At 40.9% G+C, this 20,740-nt stretch overlaps 1 protein-coding gene across 1 annotated transcript in view; it reads right to left on the bottom strand.

Annotated features, from left to right (window-relative positions):
* LOC126100543 (uncharacterized) overlaps positions 1-20,740 on the bottom strand; it is a 218,154-nt gene that overhangs the window by 26,009 nt on the left and 171,405 nt on the right. Inside the window, exon 7 of the mRNA XM_049911161.1 lies at positions 16,653-16,740. Within this exon, the coding sequence (XP_049767118.1) occupies positions 16,653-16,740 (88 nt within the window). The remainder of the gene's footprint in view (positions 1-16,652; positions 16,741-20,740) is intronic.

Below are 20,740 nucleotides of genomic sequence, written 5' to 3'. Positions count from 1 at the left end.
GGGACCTTTATCTTTCGCGGGCAAGTGCTCTACCATCTGAGCTACCCAAGAACGACTCACGACCCGTCCTCACAGCTTCACTTCTGCCAGTATCTCGTCTCCTACCTTCCAAATTTCACAGAAGCTCTCCTGCGAACCTTGCAGAACTAGCACTCCTGGAAGAAAGGATATGGCGGAGACATGGCTTAGCCACAGCCTGGGGGATGTTTGCAGAATGAAATTTTCACTCTGCAGCGGAGTGTGCGCTGGTATGAAACTTCCTGGCAGATTAAAACTGAGTGCCGGTCCGACACTTCTTTCCTCCAGGAGTGCTAGTTCTGCAAGGTTCGCAAGAGAGCTTCTGTGAAGTTTGGGAGGTAGGAGACGAGATACTGGCAGAATTGAAGCTGTGAGGACGAGGCGCGAGTTTTGCTTGGGTAGCTCAGACGATAGAGCACTTGCGGGCGAAAGCCAAAGGTCCCGAATTCGAGTCTCGGTCCGGCACTCAGTTTTAATCGCCCAGGAAGTTTCAAGACAGACACAGCTAACACTCATCTACATCTGCATCGTACTCTGCAACCCACCCAGCGGTGTGCGGCGAAGAGTATATCTGGTACCACAAACTGGTCCCCCCTGCTATCTTCCACATATGCCTGGCGCGTGGGGATAATTACAGTCGGTAAGCCGCTGCATAAACTCTAATTTTTAGATTTGCACATCGTTGTCTTTCCGCGGGATGTATGTGGGAGGAAGTAATATGTTATGAGAGTCTTCTCGAAAGCGATCTCTCAAAATTTCGTTAGTAAGCCTTTCTGTGATGCACACCACCTCTCTTGTTGCGTCTGCACTCGACTTTTGTCTAGCATCTCCGTAACACTCTCGTGCCGAATAAATGATCCCGTGACTAATCCGAATAATTTTGTCATTTCCCATTTTTAAGGACATTGTCAGTATAAACGTTAGAAGTGAAACCTTCCCGTCTCCTCTATATATCTCTTTTGTTACTCAACCTTCCCTTCTACAATACCCTATGAAACCTTCCCTTAGGATTTCTACCTCTCGCTTAATAATAACAAACGAAATCTTCCCTTTGAAATTAATTCTCTTTCTCAATCTTCGCATACAAATTTAAATGCTGCTTATTAAAAGTTATTTTCTGATTATTTCGACGAAACACAGAATGTGTCGTCGTCGTGGCCCTCAGTCGTTACCAAAACTGTTCATTACCTTTTTTACTGTTACTGGATCGCCATCTGACTGCTACATCGAACTGCGAAGTGAATATAATTACTCTGTTTTACTATACTCTATTAGCTGCTGGTGGGCTGTCATAATAAGTGGCTGTATTTATTACCAAAACTGACGTTATTCTTTAATTAATTTGACTGACGTTACGTTATTCATAGTTAAACTTTTTCTTGACAACAATAAAATTTTACTTAACAATAAAATTTTGCAAAATTTTACGTTGTTGGTTTCTGGGATGGAGTATAATCAGTAATGTAATATTGCTGGCAAAAATTAATTATATTCTGAATGAAATGATTTTACAAACATTCAAATGGGACTTACTTTTTACAATAATCTTACAATTAGCATTGCTCAAACATACCTTCAGCAGTCTTGAGTTTCTCACAAAAATAATTCAACAATATTAGTTCCTCTTATGATAATAGTTAGCTGATGTCTCCGTACATCCGTTTATAATCTCTTGTAAATCATAGCTGGTGGCTGGCAGGCATACCGCTTCTCTCAACCTCTCGCTTCAGACCTGCTACCTACTCGCTTCACTTCTCGCTTACTACTGACTTCCTACGAAGGCTAAAGTACGGTCTCTCCTGCCAACAATGCTTTCTGGTGCAGACAATCCCTGCTACCATTACAAAATGTATCAATTCGCGGTCTTTCCCGCTCTTTTCTTAAAATGTATCCATACGCTGTCTCTCCTACCCTTTTCAAAATTGTATCAATGTGCGGTCTCTCTTGCCAACAATACTTTGGTGCAGACATTCCCTGCTACCATAATTATTTCCAACATGACAAATACTAATTATTACTACTTAATACTATTAATAAAATATAAACATCTTCCATAAACTGTGGTTTGACAATAGAGAATAGAAATATACCCGTCTTACAGAAGGAGTGGGTGAAAATAAAAACCTGTGTCTCACTTCTCCACTGGTTTTCCTCTCATTTATCCTTTTCTGTCTCCTGTATTTGTTATCATTTACGTTTCATGATATAAGGTTTTTATTGCTCTTGTGACAGATAGCCAGTGTCATTCATTACTGCAAATAATTTATAACCTTCAACTCGATCGAAAGGCTTTTCAAAATATATGAAAGCGATGTGGGTTTAAGGCTAAACTCCCTTTGTTTCCCTATGACTCGTTTTACTGTACGAATGTCATTTTCTGTACGCATGTCCTTTTCTATTTAAACATTGTTATTGTCGGAGACGTTACAGGTGACTGAAGTTTTGTGTAAATATTGTATAACTCTCGGTCTGCACACAATTTCACTCTGCGAGGAAGTTTCAAATCAGCGCACACTCCGCTGCAGAGTGAAAATTTCACTCTGGAAATATCCCCCAAGCTGTGGTTAAGCTATGGCTTCGCAATAGCCATTCTTCCGGGAATGCTAGTCTCACAAGTTGGTCAGGGTAGCTTCTGTGAAGTTTGGAAAGTAGGAGACGAGGTACTGGCGGAAGTAAAGCTGTAAATACTGGTTGTGAATCATGCTTGTGTAGCTCAGACATTAGACCACTACCCCGCAAAAGGCAAACATTCATAGTTCAAGTCTCAGTCTGCACACGTTTTAATCTGGCAGGCAATGAAATGAAATGATCGTATGGCATTGTTGGCTGCGATGTCCCAATCGCGTTCGGCAGCCAAGTGCAAGTTTTATTTCATTCGGCGCCACATAGGGAGACTTGCGGCCGGTTATGAGGAGGAAATGATGATGAGTACAACACAACATCCAGTCCACCATCGGAGATAATCTCCAAGGAATCGAACCTGGGCAGAGTGCATAGGAGGCAAGCACGTTGCCACACAGCTAAGCAGGCAGGCATCTGCCAGAAAGTTTCAATATATAACAGAATTTTATTTAGCTAATATACTACTGGCCATTAAAATTGCTACACCAAGAAGAAATGCAGATGATAAATGGATATTCAATGGACAAATATATTATACTGGAACTGACATGTGATTACATTTTCACGCAATTTGGGTGCATAGATCCTGAGAAATCAGTACCAACAATAACCACCTTCAGCCGTAATAACGGCCTTGATACGCCTGGGCATTGAGTCAAACAGAGCTTGGATGGCGTGTACAGGTGCAGCTGCCCATGCAGCTTCAACACGATACCACAGTTCATCAAGAGTAGTGACTGGCGTATTGTGGCGAGCCAGTTGCTCGGCCACCATTCACCAGACGTTTTCAATTGGTGAGAGACCTGGAGAATGTGATGACCAGGGCAGCAGTCGAACATCTTCTGTATCCAGAAAGGCCCGTAAAGGACCTGAAACATGCGGTTGTGCATTATCCTGCTGAAATGTAGGGGTTTGCAGGGATCGAATGAAGAGTAGAGCCACGGGTCGTAACACATCTGAAATGTAATGTCCAATGTTCAAAGTGCCGTCAACGCGAACAAGAGGTGACCGAGACGTGTAACGAATCGCACCCCATACCATCACCCCAGGTGATACGCCGGTATGGCGATGACGAATATACGCTTCCATTGTGCGTTCACCGCGACGTCACCAAACACGGATGCGACCATCATGATGCTGTAAACAGAACCTGGATTCATCCGAAAAAATGACGTTTTTCCATTCGTACACCCCGGTTCGTCGTTGAGTACACCACGGCAGGCGCTCCTGTCTGTGATGCAGCGTCAAGGGCAACCGCAACCGTGGTCTCCGAGTTGATAGTCCATGCGGCTGCAAACGTCGTCGAACTGTTCGTGCAGATGGTTGTTGTCTTGCAAAAGTCCCCATCTGTTGACTCAGGGATCGAGACGTGGCTGCACGATCCGTTACAGCAATGCGGATAAGATGCCTGTCATCTCGACTGTTAGTGATACGAGGCCGTTGGGATACAGCACGGCGTTCCGTATTACCCTCCTGAACCCACCGATTCCATATTCTGCTAACAGTCATTGGATGTCGACCAACGCGAGCAGCAATGTCGCGATACGATAAACCGCAATCGCGATAGGCTACAATCCGACCTTTATCAAAGTCGGAAACGTGATGGTACGCATTTCTCCTCCTTACACGAGGCATTACAACAACGTTTCACCAGGCAACGCCGGCCAGCTGCTGTTTGTGTTTGTGAATTCGGTTGGAAACTTTCCTCGTGCCAGCACGTTGTAGGTGTCGCCACTGGCCCCAACCTTGTGTGAATGCTGCTCTGAAAAGCTAATCATTTGCATATCACAACATCTTCTTCCTGTCGGTTAAATTTTGCGTCTGTAGCACGTCATCTTCGTTGTGTATCAATTTTAATGGCCAGTACTGTATAATCACTACCAGAAAGTAAGCACTTATTTTTGAACTATCATCTGAATAACACATAACCATTAATTAAGGCACTGAAACCACCTTACACATTTACTTCCATCAGTCCTGTTTCCTGAGAGAGGGAAAAAATTTCTATTCAGCCAAATAAATAGGTAAATGAATCGTGTCCTTTTGCAATAAAAAAATTATTCTCAGTGAAGCAATTACACTCAACTTTCCAATATTGCACCCACGAGATCATAGTGAATTCTTCCTCCATAAGTAATTATGTGAATAAGATATTAGTAGTTACTTTTAAACGATTTTTCTTGTTATAAGCATAATGTAAGTTTACTTACATTACTGTAAGTGTTAGTGTTGTGTTAAATAAGGTAAAAGGATGCATTCGTTTTCTCGCGCATACAGTTCTAGTAGAAAAGAAAGACTTCATACAGATGTTGAGAAACGTAGAGTGCAGCAGAAAAATGCTAGAAAACTGTCAGGTAATTCGGCTGAAAAGCAAACCAGGCAAAGAAGAGTTCTGCTGCTAGGTAGGAGTCATGGGAGACATTAACATGGGCGTCCGTATAAAGTTATTCAGGGGCGGCCAAGACACTATAAAATTACCAGTTTTACGTAAATGAGTTGGTCCATTTTTATTCGTGTCTCATTCCTCAAAAAAAAAGTTGTAAGTAACACAAAAAAGTTATTGTACCCTAGAGACTTAATGGCTAGCCATTCAATATAACTCCTTCTAGAAATGTATGAAAATTGTCTACTGAATAAAAATTCTGTACTTTAGATTCCAAATAAGAGTCAAAATGCCCTCTGTTTCCTTGCAGTGTTTATGGGTGTAGGCCATCAGCTATAGGAAAAATTAGATGGTGAATACCAAGTCTCAATCACGTCTTAATCACGTAACAGAAAAGCTAGGACAAATGTCAAAGAATTTCAACAAAATATATCAGGTGCTGGTAGTTGTGGGAACTGGAAACTGCCTGTTTAAAAACGAGAAAAAGGTATTAGATGTGACCTGGGCAAAATAGGAGCAGTTACTGAGCATACAAATATGAGTTTCGTGTACGATCTGTGGCGCCATCATCACGACTGAGTTATCTCTGCTGTTAACCAGGTGAACATGGAGCTGAGGGGACTCCTTCAGACAAATGCAAAATCTCTTATTGATGCTGTTGCCGTAGCTTCTATAGGAATATAGGGATCTATTTCTCATGGTCTAGACCTGAATACGGAGTGTAATGAAAAGTTAGCAAATCTGTGAGCAGAAAATATAAGGCTGCCACTGGCACAAAAAGGCAAATCCCTGTGGTTACTGGGGTCAGGTGTGACATTGATTTTTGGGTCGGATATAGAATTCAGACGTACAGTATTAAACGAAATTAAATTAATGGAGTCTCCCAGTTTATATTATAACAGTACAGTTCAAAGTGAAATCAACTTGCTTCATTAGAATTGCAGTACATTAGTAGTTCGAAAGAAATCGATGCCATTTATCTCTTTGAAGACCATATAACCTAAAGGATAGAAAATCTTAGTCTAATGGGTTATAAATTAGCTGCATATTCACGTATATCCAATATGGATAAATGAGGACGTGTCACATTCATAAAACAGGAACACAAATATAAAAGTATAACAATAAGTAAATGTTTGATAGGTTATGAGATATAGAACCATGGTGGCTTCGAGTTAATATTAAGGAATGTAACATTTGTGATCGTTACATCAAACAAGTCTCCACTGGGTAACTTGGAAATTTTGATGAAAAAAATTGATGGATTGCTGTATTGTCTATCAGACAGAAGGAAGGGATTATTAGTTTGTGATGATTTTAATGAAAATTTCTTGAAAGAATCTGAAAGCAAAAGCGATATAGAGGTGCTGTTAGCCGCTTATAATTTAATCTTAGTCATTAATTTCCTTATCACAGTTGCCCATATTGTAATAGAATTAGTTAAATAACACTAGTCAACAGCCATTTTGCATCTGGGATGTGATACATCAACTAGTATGTATTTTGGTATGTAGAATCCGAATATACCTTTTAAAACGTTCTAGCATGAACCATTTTTGAGTTTTTAAAGGCTTTTTATTTTTCGTATTCAGTATTTCGCTTTTTGCTGTCCTTCTGTTTTGATGTTTAATTGCTTGTTTTTATTTGCAGAGGAGAGCTAGATCATCTCTAAATGGCTGGTGTGGTGATCCAGTGTTGTGAAGGAGATCCTCAGTGAGTGTTTCCTGTGAAAGATAGTGCAAATTTTTGTGTTTAAAACTTACACTAAGAAAAATGGCAACTAGTAAATGTCGTTGCTTTCTAAACCACCCCGACAACTTTTGTTATGTGTGTGGGAAATTCACTCCAAAAGCCCAAAGAAAACCAATCACTGATTTGGTTAATAAGGCATATACACTGTGTTTTGGTTGTCCTGTTGGTGATCAAGATAAAAATTTTGCACCTCATATTGCTTGCATAACCTGTACTACAACCTTAACCGAGTGGTTGAAATGATAACACCGAGACTTGGCATTTGCTGTTCCGTTGGTGTGGTTTGAACCTAATGACCACTATTCAGATTATTACTTCTGCCTTACAAATATTTCGGGATATTCAAGCAAAACTAGGCATAAAATAAAGAATCCAAATGTATCTTCAGTGCATTTGCCTGTGCCCCATGATGAGGGGTTGCCTGTTCCTGTCTGTAACTTGAAAGCCACGGAACCAGACACCATGTCAAGTGAATCAGAAAGCATTTAACATATAGAAGAGTACTGCCCTGAATATCACGACACTTCGCCTCAGCTCTTTAATCAGAAGGAACTGAATGATTTGGTTCACGATCTAAAACTTTCGAAACAGCAAGCTAACCTCTTCTAGCCCCAGGGACAAAAAATTCGTGTTTCAGATCAAGAGCTGCTTGCTTCCTTCACTCAATATTTCGATATGCACAATTGAATGTGTGCATATAGAGATGTCAATGGTCTGATGATGCAGCTGTGAGTACAACATAGTCCACAGGAGTGGCGACTATTTATTGACACCATTAAAACCAGCTTGAAAGCAGTACTACTGCATAATGGCAATGCATTTCCATCGGTACCTTTGGCTTACACAGTAGAAATGAAAGAAACTTCTGAAACCATAGCTTTGCTGCTAGAGGTAATCAAATATAAGGATCACGAATGGCAGCTTTGCTGTGATTTGAAAGTTGTTGCACTCCTTACAGGTTTACAGGCTGTATTCACGAAATACTGCGGCTTACTGTGCTATTTGGACAGCCGTGACACCAAGAACCACTATACAGTCAAGAAATGGCCCATAAGGAAGTCATATGTACCTAGAAACGTAAATGTGAACAATCCCCATTGGTTGAGCCCGATAAAATTATTTTGCCTCCCCTTCATATCAAGTTGGGCCTTATCAAGAACTTTGTAAAAGCTGTGGATAAAGAAGTTGAGGCCTTCAATCACTTAAAAGAAAAGTTTCCCTAATTAAGTGTGGCAAAGCTGAAAGGGGTTATATTTGTTGGACCACAAATAAGAAAATTGCTGGAAGATTCAACCTTTGATACCAAACTCGCAGATATCCAGTCAGCTGCTTGGTCTTTTTTTTAAGCAATTGTGAGGGGCTTTTTGGGTAACAGAAAAGACAAAAACTATGTTACCACTGTGAATGATCTGTTCGACAACTATAAGAACAAGGGGTGTAGAATGTTGCTTAAAATTCACTTTTTAAATTCGCACCTTGATTTCTTCCCGGAAAATTTGGGAGCCGTAAGTGATGGTGAACGCTTTCACCAAGACATTCTTACCATGGAACACCAAGGCCATTGGAACCCTTCGATGATGGGTGACTACTGCTGGTATCTGGTTAGGGAGAGCGATGAAACGGAAAACAAAAGAAGAGCCCCGTCGTCGCATTTTTCAAAACCTGAAATAGTATTGATTTCCAACGTTCTGAATGTGTATTTTTGTTTGACTTAATTGTGTCAATTTTCGCTGTTACCGTTTTTTCTGCTGTGTGCCTAGCAAATTTCATAGATAAAATCTTATTTTACCAGTTTATCCAGCACCCCAGAATTAGGTAAATCCACCCACTTACAAACCAGATATAGTAAAAAAGTTTAAATTTTTTAACTAGTGTAACATAACTTAGCTCCAGTTACAATTCAGAAACACTCTAAGAAAATAGCGAGGCTGATTAATCACTAAATTATTGAAGATTTTAAAGAAAGCTTAAATACATAGTGGCTAGGGTCAAGTTTAACATGAGCCTATTGGTAGCTTAAAATTCAACATATTTCTTAATGAGCTCATGTTTATTTTGTAAAGTAGTTGTCCTAAAAAGACAGTTAAATATAATAATCGAAGTCATTAAAGAAATCTTGGACCACTACAGGTACAAAAGTCTCTTCAAAACAGCCATAAAAGCTAAGGATATAGAAATAATTACAAGTTATAAACAGCACTGAAAAATATTAAGAAAAGTAAAAAGGACAAGGAGTATGCACATCTTATCTGAAATTGACACATCAGATAATAAAATAAAATTAATATTCAATATTGTTAAGAGAGATATTGGGAAAGAAGCCATAGAAGATAACATTAAATCTGTTAAAGAGAATGGGAACGTTTTAAGACAGTTCACTTGCAGCAGATATTTTTAATAATTACTTTTTAAAAACAGGTGTGAAAGTAGGTGCAACGGTGCACTGAAGTAGCGACACAAAGGATATTTAGTGAAATAAAAATTAAACTCACATATGTATTTGAAATAAGGAAGATCGTTATGACTCTAAGATGTAAAAGTTCGTTTGGGGTGGATAACATCTCTGGCACCAATGGCCTTGCCCCAGCAGAAACTCCAGTTCCCGTCAGATCACTGAAGTTAAGCACTGTTGGGCTTGGCTAGCATTTGGATGGTCACTGTCCGGGTCTGCCAAGCACGGTTGGCAAGTGGGGTGCACGCAGCCCTTGTGAGGCCAACTGAGGAGCTACTTGACTGAGAAATAGCGGCTCTGGTCACAAAAACTGGCAACAGTCAGGAGAGCAGCGTGCGGACATCATACCCCTCCATATCCACAACCAATGACGTCTATCAGCAGAGGACGATACGGCCGTCGGTCTGTACCGACGGGGCCTTTAGAGGCCTGGTCGGTGGAGAGAGAATATTTTCAGTAAAGCATTGAAAATTTGTGGCCTCAAATTACTTAACGTTTTTCGTTACTTATGCAATTCATCAGTAACTCACACTGTTTTACCATACAGATTAAAGTATGCCTTTCTTAGGCTATTTTGTAAAAAGGTGACTCAACAGATGTTAATAACTACTGCCCAGTTTCACTTCCCAAACCCTTTTCTATCATTTTTGAGACGATAATGTACTTCACAGTTGTAACGCACCTGTGTAACTGTGGGGTATCTGCCCAGTCACAGTTATATTTTCAAAATGTCTACTCTACTGAACCAGCTATTTCAACATTTATCGTACATATAACAAAATATTTATATAATAATATCACCAGTTGCGATATTCTGTGCCTTACCAAAGATGTTTGATTGAGTCACTCATTGTATTCTGTTAGAGACTTTAAATTTTTATGGAATATGTAGTTCAGTGCATGTGCAGTCTGCTACTTATTTCAGTGCCAGAATGCGCAAAAATATCTTAGGCTGTTTGATTAACATAAAGATATGTTTCACATCATCTGCATGGGGAAAAATACAATCGAAAGCCCAAAAGGTTTGATCAGTTATCGACTACTGTTCTTGCTTTACACAAATGATCTACCATTTTATTTGAATCAGAAGGCAGAATTAGTCCTGTTTGTAGATGATACAAATATTGTTGGGAACCTGTGCAAAGAAGCATCAACATCAAAAATAGTAAATGACTCTTTTGTAAAAGTTTCTGAGACGTTTTGCACAAATGGGCTTGCTTTAAACTTCGAAAATCACTGCTCATTAGTACTGTACAATGAAATATATCTGAGTGCTCATTAACCTAGTATATCAACAAGGAATAATAAACATTGTAGAAAACTCTGAGTTTTAAGATGTATATATTGATGAAAGAAGGCTATATACATGGAAGAAGCCTGGAGATACTGACAGGTTTCAGATAGATTATATAATGGTGATAAAGAGATTTAGGAACCAGGTTTTAAATTGTAAGACATTTCCAGGGGCAGATGTGGACTCTGACCACTATCTATTGGTTATGAACTGTAGATTAAAACTGAAGAAATTGCAAAAAGGCGGGAATTTAAGGAGATGGGACCTGGATAAACTAAAAGAACCAGAAGTTGTACAGAGTTTCAGGGAGAGCATAAGAAAACAATTGACAGGAATGGGGGAAAGAAATACAGTAGAAGATGAATGGGTAGCTTTGAGGGATGAAGTAGTGATGGCAGCAGAGGATCAAGTAGGTAAAAAGACGAGGGCTAGTAGAAATCCTTGGATAACAGAAGAAATATTGAATTTAATTGATGAAAGGAGAAAATATAAAAATGCAGTAAATGAAGCAGGCAAAAAGGAATACAGACGTCTCAAAAATGAGATCGACAGGAAGTGCAAAATGGCTAAGCAGGGATGGCTAGAGGACAAATGTAAGGATGTAGAGGCTTATCTCACTAGAGGTAAGATAGATACTGCCTACAGGAAAATTAAAGAGACCTTTGGAAATAAGAGAACCACTTGTATGAACATCAAGAGCTCAGATGGAAACCCAGTTCTAAGCAAAGAAGGGAAAGCAGAAAGGTGTAAGGAGTATATAGAGGGTCTATACAAGGGCGATGTACTTGAGGACAATATTATGGAAATGGAAGAGGATGTAGATGAAGATGAAATGGGAGATACGATACTGCGTGAAGAGTTTGACAGAGCACTGAAAGACCTGAGTCGAAACAAGGCCCCCGGAGTAGACAACATTCCATTGGAACTACTGACGGCCTTGGGAGAGCCAGTCCTGACAAAACTCTACCATCTGGTGAGCAAGATGTATGAAACAGGCGAAATACCCTCAGACTTCAAGAAGAATATAATAATCCCAATCCCAAAGAAAGCAGGTGTTGACAGATGTGAAAATTACCGAACTATCAGTTTAATAAGTCACAGCTGCAAAATACTAACGCTAATTCTTTACAGACGAATGGAAAAATTAGTAGAAGCCGCCCTCGGGGAAGATCAGTTTGGATTCCGTAGAAATATTGGAACACGTAAGGCAATACTGACCCTACGACTTATCTTAGAAGCTAGATTAAGGAAGGGCAAACCTACGTTTCTAGCATTTGTAGACTTAGAGAAAGCTTTTGACAATGTTGACTGGAATACTCTCTTTCAAATTCTGAAGGTGGCAGGGGTAAAATACAGGGAGCGAAAGACTATTTACAATTTGTACAGAATCCACATGGCAGTTATAAGAGTCCAGGGACATGAAAGCGAAGCAGTGGTTGGGAAGGGAGTGAGACAGGGTTGAAGTCTCTCCCCGATGTTATTCAATCTGTATATTGAGCAAGCAGTGAAGGAAACAAAAGAAAAATTCGGAGTAGGTATTAAAATCCATGGAGAAGAAATGAAAACTTTGAGGTTCGCCGATGACATCATAATTCTGTCAGAGACAGTAAAGGACTTGGAAGAGCAGTTGAACGGAATGGATAGTGTCTTGAAAGGAGGATATAAGATGAACATCAACAAAAGAAAAACGAGGATAATGGAATGTAGTCGAATTAAGTCGAGTGATGTTGACTGAATTAGATTAGGAAATGAGACACTTAAAGTAGTAAAGGAGTTTTGCTATTTGGGGAGCAAAATAACTGATGATGGTCGAAGTGGAGAGGATATAAAATGTAGACTGACAATGGCAAGGAAAGCGTTTCTGAAGAAGAACAATTTGTTAACATCGAGTATTGATTTACATGTCAGGAAGTCGTTTCTGAAAGTATTTGTAAGCCATGTATAGAAGTGAAACGTGGACTATAAATAGTTTGGACAAGAAGAGAATAGAAGCTTTCGAAATGTGGTGCTACAGAAGAATGCTGAAGATTAGATGGGTAGATCACATAACTAATGAGGAAGTATTGAATAGGTTTGGGGAGAAGAGAAGTTTGTGGTACAACTTGACCAGAAGAAGGGATCGGTTGGTAGGACATGTTCTGAGGCATCAAGGGATCACCAATTTAGTATTGGAGGGCAGCGTGGAGGATAAAAATTGTAGAGGGAGACCAAGAGATGACTACACTAAGCAGATTCAGAAGGATGTAGGTTGCAGTAGGTACTGGGAGATGAAGAAGCTTGCACAGGATAGAGTAGCATGGAGAGCTGCATCAAACCAGTCTCAGGACTGAAGACCATAACAACAACAACAACATATTGATGAAAACTTAAGAAAGAAAAATCATATAGTAGACCTCCTGAAATGTTTACATTAGGCTATATTCATAATAAGAATAATTGCCAAATTTGGGGATACACATTTCAGCAAATTATCATATGTTGGATGTTTTCATTCAATGGTATCTTATGGGGTAATATTCTGGAATAACTCCTCACTTAGGCAAAAAGCATACATTGCACAAAAGAAAGTAATTAGGATTATGCACCTGGCCATACGTAACAGGCATCTTCTTAAGCAGCTGGGAATATTAACCACAGTCATACATTACATTTATTCACGTGTGAAATATGCTGTCAACAATTTATCTGAGACTAAGAGTAACAGACATATTCGCAAATACAACACTAGCAGGAAGGTTATCTGTGTTACCCTTTAATGAATCTAATTTTGGCTCATAAAGGCGTGAAATATGCAGCCATAACTCTGTTTGACACTGTGCCCATGGAGATAAAACGTCTGAAATTGCAGAAGTGTTTTCAAACGTAGATTAAATATATTTCTCCTAAGCAACTCCTTCCATACCAAAGAATAATTCTTGAATAGAAATAAATTGTCATTTTTTAAGGTAAGCCCTTAATGGCCAGCATGTACATGTAGCTGGGAATATTAACCACAGCTATACATTAGATTTATTCACTTTTGATTCTAAAGTCACATCCCATAGGGCAAAGTCTGCAATGGTGATTCGGTAGTGTTGGCCAACAGAACGATTTCATATTCCGGTAGAGCACAGGAATGATCATTCAAAGCAAAACATGGACTCTAAAATGCATATTTTAAGAGTTATAATCAGTTCTTCATCTTCGATACTGTGAAATAAATATCTTCTACGGCAAGCTCTTTGATTTTCATGTTTTGATATGTCAAGAATGTAGAGTTTGTGCTATGGGACATGACTTTTGAAGGAGAGAAGAAAGGAAGATTAGGATTCAACGTCCTGGCAATGAGATCAGCAGTGATGGAGCACAGATTCGGATTGATTCAACGATGGGGAATGAAATTGGCTGTGCCCTTTCAAACAAATCAACCCAGCATTTGCCTGGAGCGATTTAGGAAAATCACAGAAAACATATATCTGGATGGTCGGATGCAGATATGAAGTATCGTCCTTCCGAATGCGAGTTCGTTGTGCTAACCATTGCGCCACCTCACTTGGTATCTTTTGAATCACGTCATCAAAGGTAAGGACATATTTCAGTTATTTATCATACACAAACCATGAAAAACAGAAACACTGGATTGAGGAATGTTCAGTTTGATGTTCGCACTGACGCTTTACGGCACACTCAACATGAGCAGCATGCGTTGTTCGAGGAACATCGAATCGGTAGTCAACTTCATTCCACAAACGAATCGACAGGTGCCTGTTTATTGAGTCGACATCTTCAATAATTCCATTTCTCTGCTCTTGGACACGAGTAGTAGCTGCCGTAGGCGGGACAAAGGCTCTATCTTTTCTTTAAACTCACAGAAAAAAACGCAAGGTCTGAGTATGGTGACCTGGTAGGCCAAATGCAATGAACAAGATATTGCTGTCCACCTCTTCCAATCCAACGTTGTGAGATGGTACTGCTAAGTTAATGCCGCACCTCAAGGTGTAATTGAGGCGGTGCGCTGTCATGCACAAAAATGTAATCATTGGTATCTTCTTGAAGTTGAGGGAACAGTTTTGCAGCATTCCTAGGTATGACATTACTATCACAGTTTCCTCTGCAAAAACTGTTCGGTGAGTATTTTTCATGTTCGATGACAACGCCAGGATTTTGAGACCCCATGTTCTTAGATTATGCTGGATTACATTGCACGGTAGATGAAACGTCGATTTGTCCGAAAAGATGAGTGGTTCGGAAAAAGTATCCTCTGCCATATCTTGGAGAACTGAAATGCAAAATTTGCAAGTTCTGTTATGGTCGCTGGGACGCAATTCCTGCAATAACTGCAATTTCTAAGGCTCCGTATGCAGGCGTCGTTTCAGAAAACGCCATACCTTTGTTTAAGGAAGTCGAAGATCCTGGCCTGCCCGTCTTGTGGACTTCCGAGGGCTTCGTGTGAAAGCATCTATGATACCCTTGACGTTTTCATCAGACGTGTGCTGCTGACCAGTGCTCTTGCTTTTGCATATGCATCCAACTTCCAAGAATTTTTTGTAGAAGCAGCTTCTTGCTGGATCGAAGGCGGACTGCACGTATCACTTGAACAATAGATTGACTTCCCGCAAATTCCAACATAACCGATTTCTCTTGTGGCACAGTCGCCATGTTGCTACTTATAAACAACAGTGCCGCTGTGTCAAAACTTTGAACCAGTGTCATGCGCAACGTGTTTTCATCTTTTATAGTGTGTCTGTAATAAACAACTGAAATCTGTTCTTTCTTTTTGCATCACCCTGTATAATAATTGGAAATATTCGTATGGCTATATGCTGGCCATGTATAGGTTTTTTCCTCCGAAAATGACTATTTCTATTAAATAATTCTCCTGTAGTACAAAGGAGTTGTTTAGGAGAAACATCTTCAATCTACACTTGAAAATACTCTGCTTTATGTCTGACACTTTATTTCCATGTGTATTATTGTCAAACACTTTTTATTGCTGCATGCTTCACCCGTTTCTCAGCCAAAGCCAGATACATTGAAGAGTAGTGCAGAACGTGTCTTCTGCTCATGTCGTACATTTGAATATCTCTGCTGCTCTCAAACTCATATCCATTAAACAAGTAACTAATTAACCGATTACTAATAACACAGCGACACATTTGTTAGCAATGTTTGATCTACTTTAGACTCAGCAATAAGCACACTGACGTATCTAAATGAATTAAACGTTATACCAAGTATGAAAACTTCATATAAGTGCTTTCAAACATGGCAGACAATGTACTGTAAAGTAACACTGTGGCTAACCATATAATCAGTGAAAGGAACGAAAAAACGTTTGCAGAAGTAGCACTAACTGACCTAAGTTATCACTAAGCTCAATACAGAGGAGTAGGTTTTAGAGTGATGAAATATTCTGCTTGGTAGCAGTCAGTTTCGTTTGGCTGTCTATGTCGTTAGCTAGAAGAGTATTTAACAAATAATTCTTGACACCAAAACCTGCAACCCAAACAGTCGTTCAAATGGTTCAAATGGCTCTGACCACTATAGGACTTAACTGCTGAGGTCATCAGTCTCCTAGAACTTAGAATTACTTAAACCTAAGGACATCACGTACATCCATGCCTGAGGCAGGATTCGAACCTGTGACCTTAGCGGTCAAACAGTCGTGTCGACGAAATTTAACACAAGTTCGTAGTAACGCAAAGCAGAAGAGAATGGAATAAAACATGGAAACAAAACCCTTGTGCGAATTTGTAGCACATAAAACGTAGTTTACTAGAGGAACGAAGCATGTATTCAGATATTCCAAAAATCACAAAATTACACGCCAATGATGTATTACTTTAGTGCTTCAAAAACGCCACGCTAGCTTGCGCAGTAATAGAGGCGATCATGGCCGCCGTTTACATCATTGCTGGCCACGAAATATGCGCATATTGTCCTCAAAAATATTATTACTTTCAATTCTAAACTGCTAACTTTCCCCCACAACAGAAAGCAAAGTGGATGTGAGGTACCTCTGCCGCATATTTTGTAAGGATAAACCGCCTCTGTGCAATAACACCACTGTAATGTGAACACTTTACACTAAATAATTTCAGAAAAGCTCAATTGAGGCTACTGGAATTTGTAATAATAGTATATTAACTCACCAAAGAATGCTCCGAGGATGGCATATCCGAGATGATCCTTGCGGTCCATCTCCATCTGCACGCTAAGGATAAGTGGATGTACGTCAAACTGAAACAGACGTAAGTAAACTGTGTTACATAGCTCTGTGGTATAATTCATGCATTCTATAAACATGGATGTACATATATATGAATATGTATGTTCCACATCTCCTAAACCACTGGACCGATTTCAACCAAACTTGGCACACATATCACTTAATGTCTGGAAACAATCGCTGTAGGAGTCAGAACAATCTACGCATAAGAGGATGGGGGTGAAAAAATAGTGTAGCTCACTACGCACCAATTCATAAGCTTTATTCATCCACTATTTGAGAGCTCTTAGTGACTTGCCATGAACTTTACCCACAATTTCAGACCTTCACGAAACTACACTCCTGGAAATTGAAATAAGAACACCGTGAATTCATTGTCCCAGGAAGGGGAAACTTTATTGACACATTCCTGGGGTCAGATACATCACATGATCACACTGACAGAACCACAGGCACATAGACACAGGCAACAGAGCATGCACAATGTCGGCACTAGTACAGTGTATATTCAGCTTTCGCAGCAATGCAGGCTGCTATTCTCCCATGGAGACGATCGTAGAGATGCTGGATATAGTCCTGTGGAACGGCTTGCCATGCCATTTCCACCTGGCGCCTTAGTTGGACCAGCGTTCGTGCTGGACGTGCAGACCGCGTGAGACGACGCTTCATCCAGTCCCAAACATGCTCAATGGGGGACAGATCCGGAGATCTTGCTGGCCAGGGTAGTTGACTTACACCTTCTAGAGCACGTTGGGTGGCACGGGATACATGCGGACGTGCATTGTCCTGTTGGAACAGCAAGTTCCCTTGCCGGTCTAGGAATGGTAGAACGATGGGTTCGATGACGGTTTGGATGTACCGTGCATTATTCAGTGTCCCCTAGACGATCACCAGTGGTGTACGGCCAGTGTAGGAGATCGCTCCCCACACCATGATGCCGGGTGTTGGCCCTGTGTGCCTCGGTCGTATGCAGTCCTGATTGTGGCGCTCACCTGCACGGCGCCAAACACGCATACGACCATCATTGGCACCAAGGCAGAAGCGACTCTCATCGCTGAAGACGACACGTCTCCATTCGTCCCTCCATTCACGCCTGTCGCGACACCACTGGAGGCGGGCTGCACGATGTTGGGGCGTGAGCGGAAGACGGCCTAACGGTGTGCGGGACCGTAGCCCAGCTTCATGGAGACGGTTGCGAATGGTCCTCGCCGATACCCCAGGAGCAACAGTGTCCCTAATTTGCTGGGAAGTGGCGGTGCGGTCCCCTACGGCACTGCGTAGGATCCTACGGTCTTGGCGTGCATCCGTGCGTCGCTGCGGTCCGGTCCCAGGTCGACGGGCACGTGCACCTTCCGCCGACCACTGGCGACAACATCGATGTACTGTGGAGACCTCACGCCCCACGTGTTGAGCAATTCGGCGGAACGTCCACCCGGCCTCCCGCATGCCCACTATACGCCCTCGCTCAAAGTCCGTCAACTGCACATACGGTTCACGTCCACGCTGTCGCGGCATGCTACCAGTGTTAAAGACTGCGATGGAGCTCCGTATGCCACGGCAAACTGGCTGACACTGACGGCGGCGGTGCACAAATGCTACGCAGCTAGCGCCATTCGACGGCCAACACCGCGGTTCCTGGTGTGTCCGCTGTGCCGTGCGTGTGATCATTGCTTGTACAGCCCTCTCGCAGTGTCCGGAGCAAGTATGGTGGGTCTGACACACCGGTGTCAATGTGTTCTTTTTTCCATTTCCAGGAGTGTATTTCTTGCTGACAATCCCCACAAAATGATGAAAGGGAAAACATATATCACTTACTACATTTTCTCCATGCACTGAAATAGCCACATCAAGTACGGCGTTTTAATCTATTGCTTCCATATTGCTAACTGCATTCACAACAGATTCTTTGGACATTATTCGCCTATACTACTGAATGTAAGTGCAAAATTATATCACTGTACGACACACTGTTCAGGAGGTAGGACGTCATAGAGATTGGGCTGCGTGAAAACGAAACTACAGGACGAAATTAGCTATAGAAACAAGTGAAAAATTTCTATAAGTATCTGTGAAATACGTTAAAAATATATGAAATGCGTGGGACATGTGCGTATTCTGGTAGAGGTGGAGGTAAAAAGCTCCGCTTAAACCCCTGGATAGACATTAACACTTCTTGGCATACATATCTATTACTTACTACCTGCAAGGCAGTACTGTGGGGGTGAGAACCAACAAACTGCTATTTGGATGGGAGTGATAACATGGAGAGAGAAGGAGGTAGAAAGAGATGGACAGACATGAAAGGGAAGGAAGACATGGACACTGATACGAAAGAGGAGGAAATGGGCAGAGTGAGGGGGAGGGAGGAATGGAAGCAAAGAAAGACGATGAGATGGACAGAGAGTGGGGGAAGAAGAGATGGACAGGGAGTATGTGGGGTAGGAGGGGAGATGGACAGAGAGACGCGCATGAGGAAACATACAGAAAAAGGGGAGGATATGGACAGAGAGAGCGGGGGAGAGGATATATAGGGCGTAAGAATGAGATAGAAGGGGCGTGAAATATTAAATTTGTTAGTAATTTACTTTGTGGAAAGTAATTGTATTTCGTTTTCATTAAATTTTATTTAGTTTCGGAATTAAGAGATTTCTAGTCTAAATTACTTGTAGTAATCTGACTGGTTGACATTAGAAATGCCACGAGTATAGAAGTGCTGAAGTTGATCTGATTGGCTCCTTAACATACCAACCAATAGGAATTCAGCGTTTCCCATGCGTTTGAATAGGGTTTTGTGCCTTAGATCTGTGAGTCGATATAGACGCTCGGGAGCCGTCTTCTGGTAAACATCTACGTTAAACCGCGCTGATCAAATTTGTACCAAAATAAAGAAATTCGTTAGTTTGATCGGTTCTCGAGTCGCTAACGAAAAGCGACTACGGCATTGAGTATTTTGTGAAAGTTTGAGCGTTGTGAGTGGTTTATTTTAGGAGGTATTTGAGTGTGAACATTTCATGTCGTACGTTAACTACGCCTGGCGTGTTATGTGCAGGTAAAGAGACATTATGGCGAGCACTTCTTTACAAGAAGCCTACTGAACGATTGAATGTGTTAACTCGCAAGTGATCGTGAGTCAGTGGCTGTTCAGGACGTTCAAAATCCGAGTCGGACTAAATATGTTCTAGCTGCTTTTGTGTGTCGTAACAGAGACACTGTCTGCTCAGGCTCACTGTTGTGTGTATGTGTAGCCAGGTCCTGTTACATATATACTGTATTATTGTTGAGTTTCTACTTCACTATGATTTCTAAAATAAAGTCAAAGTAATACTTTAACTGATGAAATAACTTTGCTTACAGTAATAATATTGTGAACATCAAGTTCTAAAATTATTTCAAATAAAAGGTCTCTAAAACTGTCACCCTTCATGTAACTGAAGTGTTCTCAAATGAGAGCTCTGCTCAGTTCAAATTATTTCGAATTACTGAGGTTTTTCTGTATTGCTAATGACAGGTCCAATGTTAACTCTGAGGATACTTCTTCATAAGAACCAAATACAGAAATCATTAACAATATTTCGGTCAGAAGTACCGTAAACTTCCACCACTTCTTGAAAACTTGAATCAGTTTTTATGTGACATAAGTAGTGAACACAGCTGTGACCGATTTTGTACTGATCTTACAGCCACAAACACATTACACACATTAGCTGCAACCCCTTTTGTGTTACTGCGCCTCGTCCCAGATGAGATGTCAGCATATGTGTTGCCTGTGTTCCTCTTTCATGTGACTTCAATGGACAGCCACAAGGCATGTATGAATAAGGGAACATCTGGAGCCCTGATTCATGATACTGGACTTTTTATGGATAGCAAGTGTTCATAGTGAAATAGGTTCATATTTGATGCGGCCCCAAAACTTACTTCGTCGTATTCTGCAGTCAGTGAGAGATCTGTCAGTAGGACTTGTAGTTGGCTATTCCCCAAACAGTGTTCATGTTTGGGGTACACAGACAA

This window comes from Schistocerca cancellata, chromosome 9 (genome assembly GCF_023864275.1).
Source record: "Schistocerca cancellata isolate TAMUIC-IGC-003103 chromosome 9, iqSchCanc2.1, whole genome shotgun sequence".
Lineage (NCBI taxonomy): Eukaryota > Metazoa > Arthropoda > Insecta > Orthoptera > Acrididae > Schistocerca > Schistocerca cancellata.
This window is presented reverse-complemented; position numbering and strand designations above follow the sequence as displayed.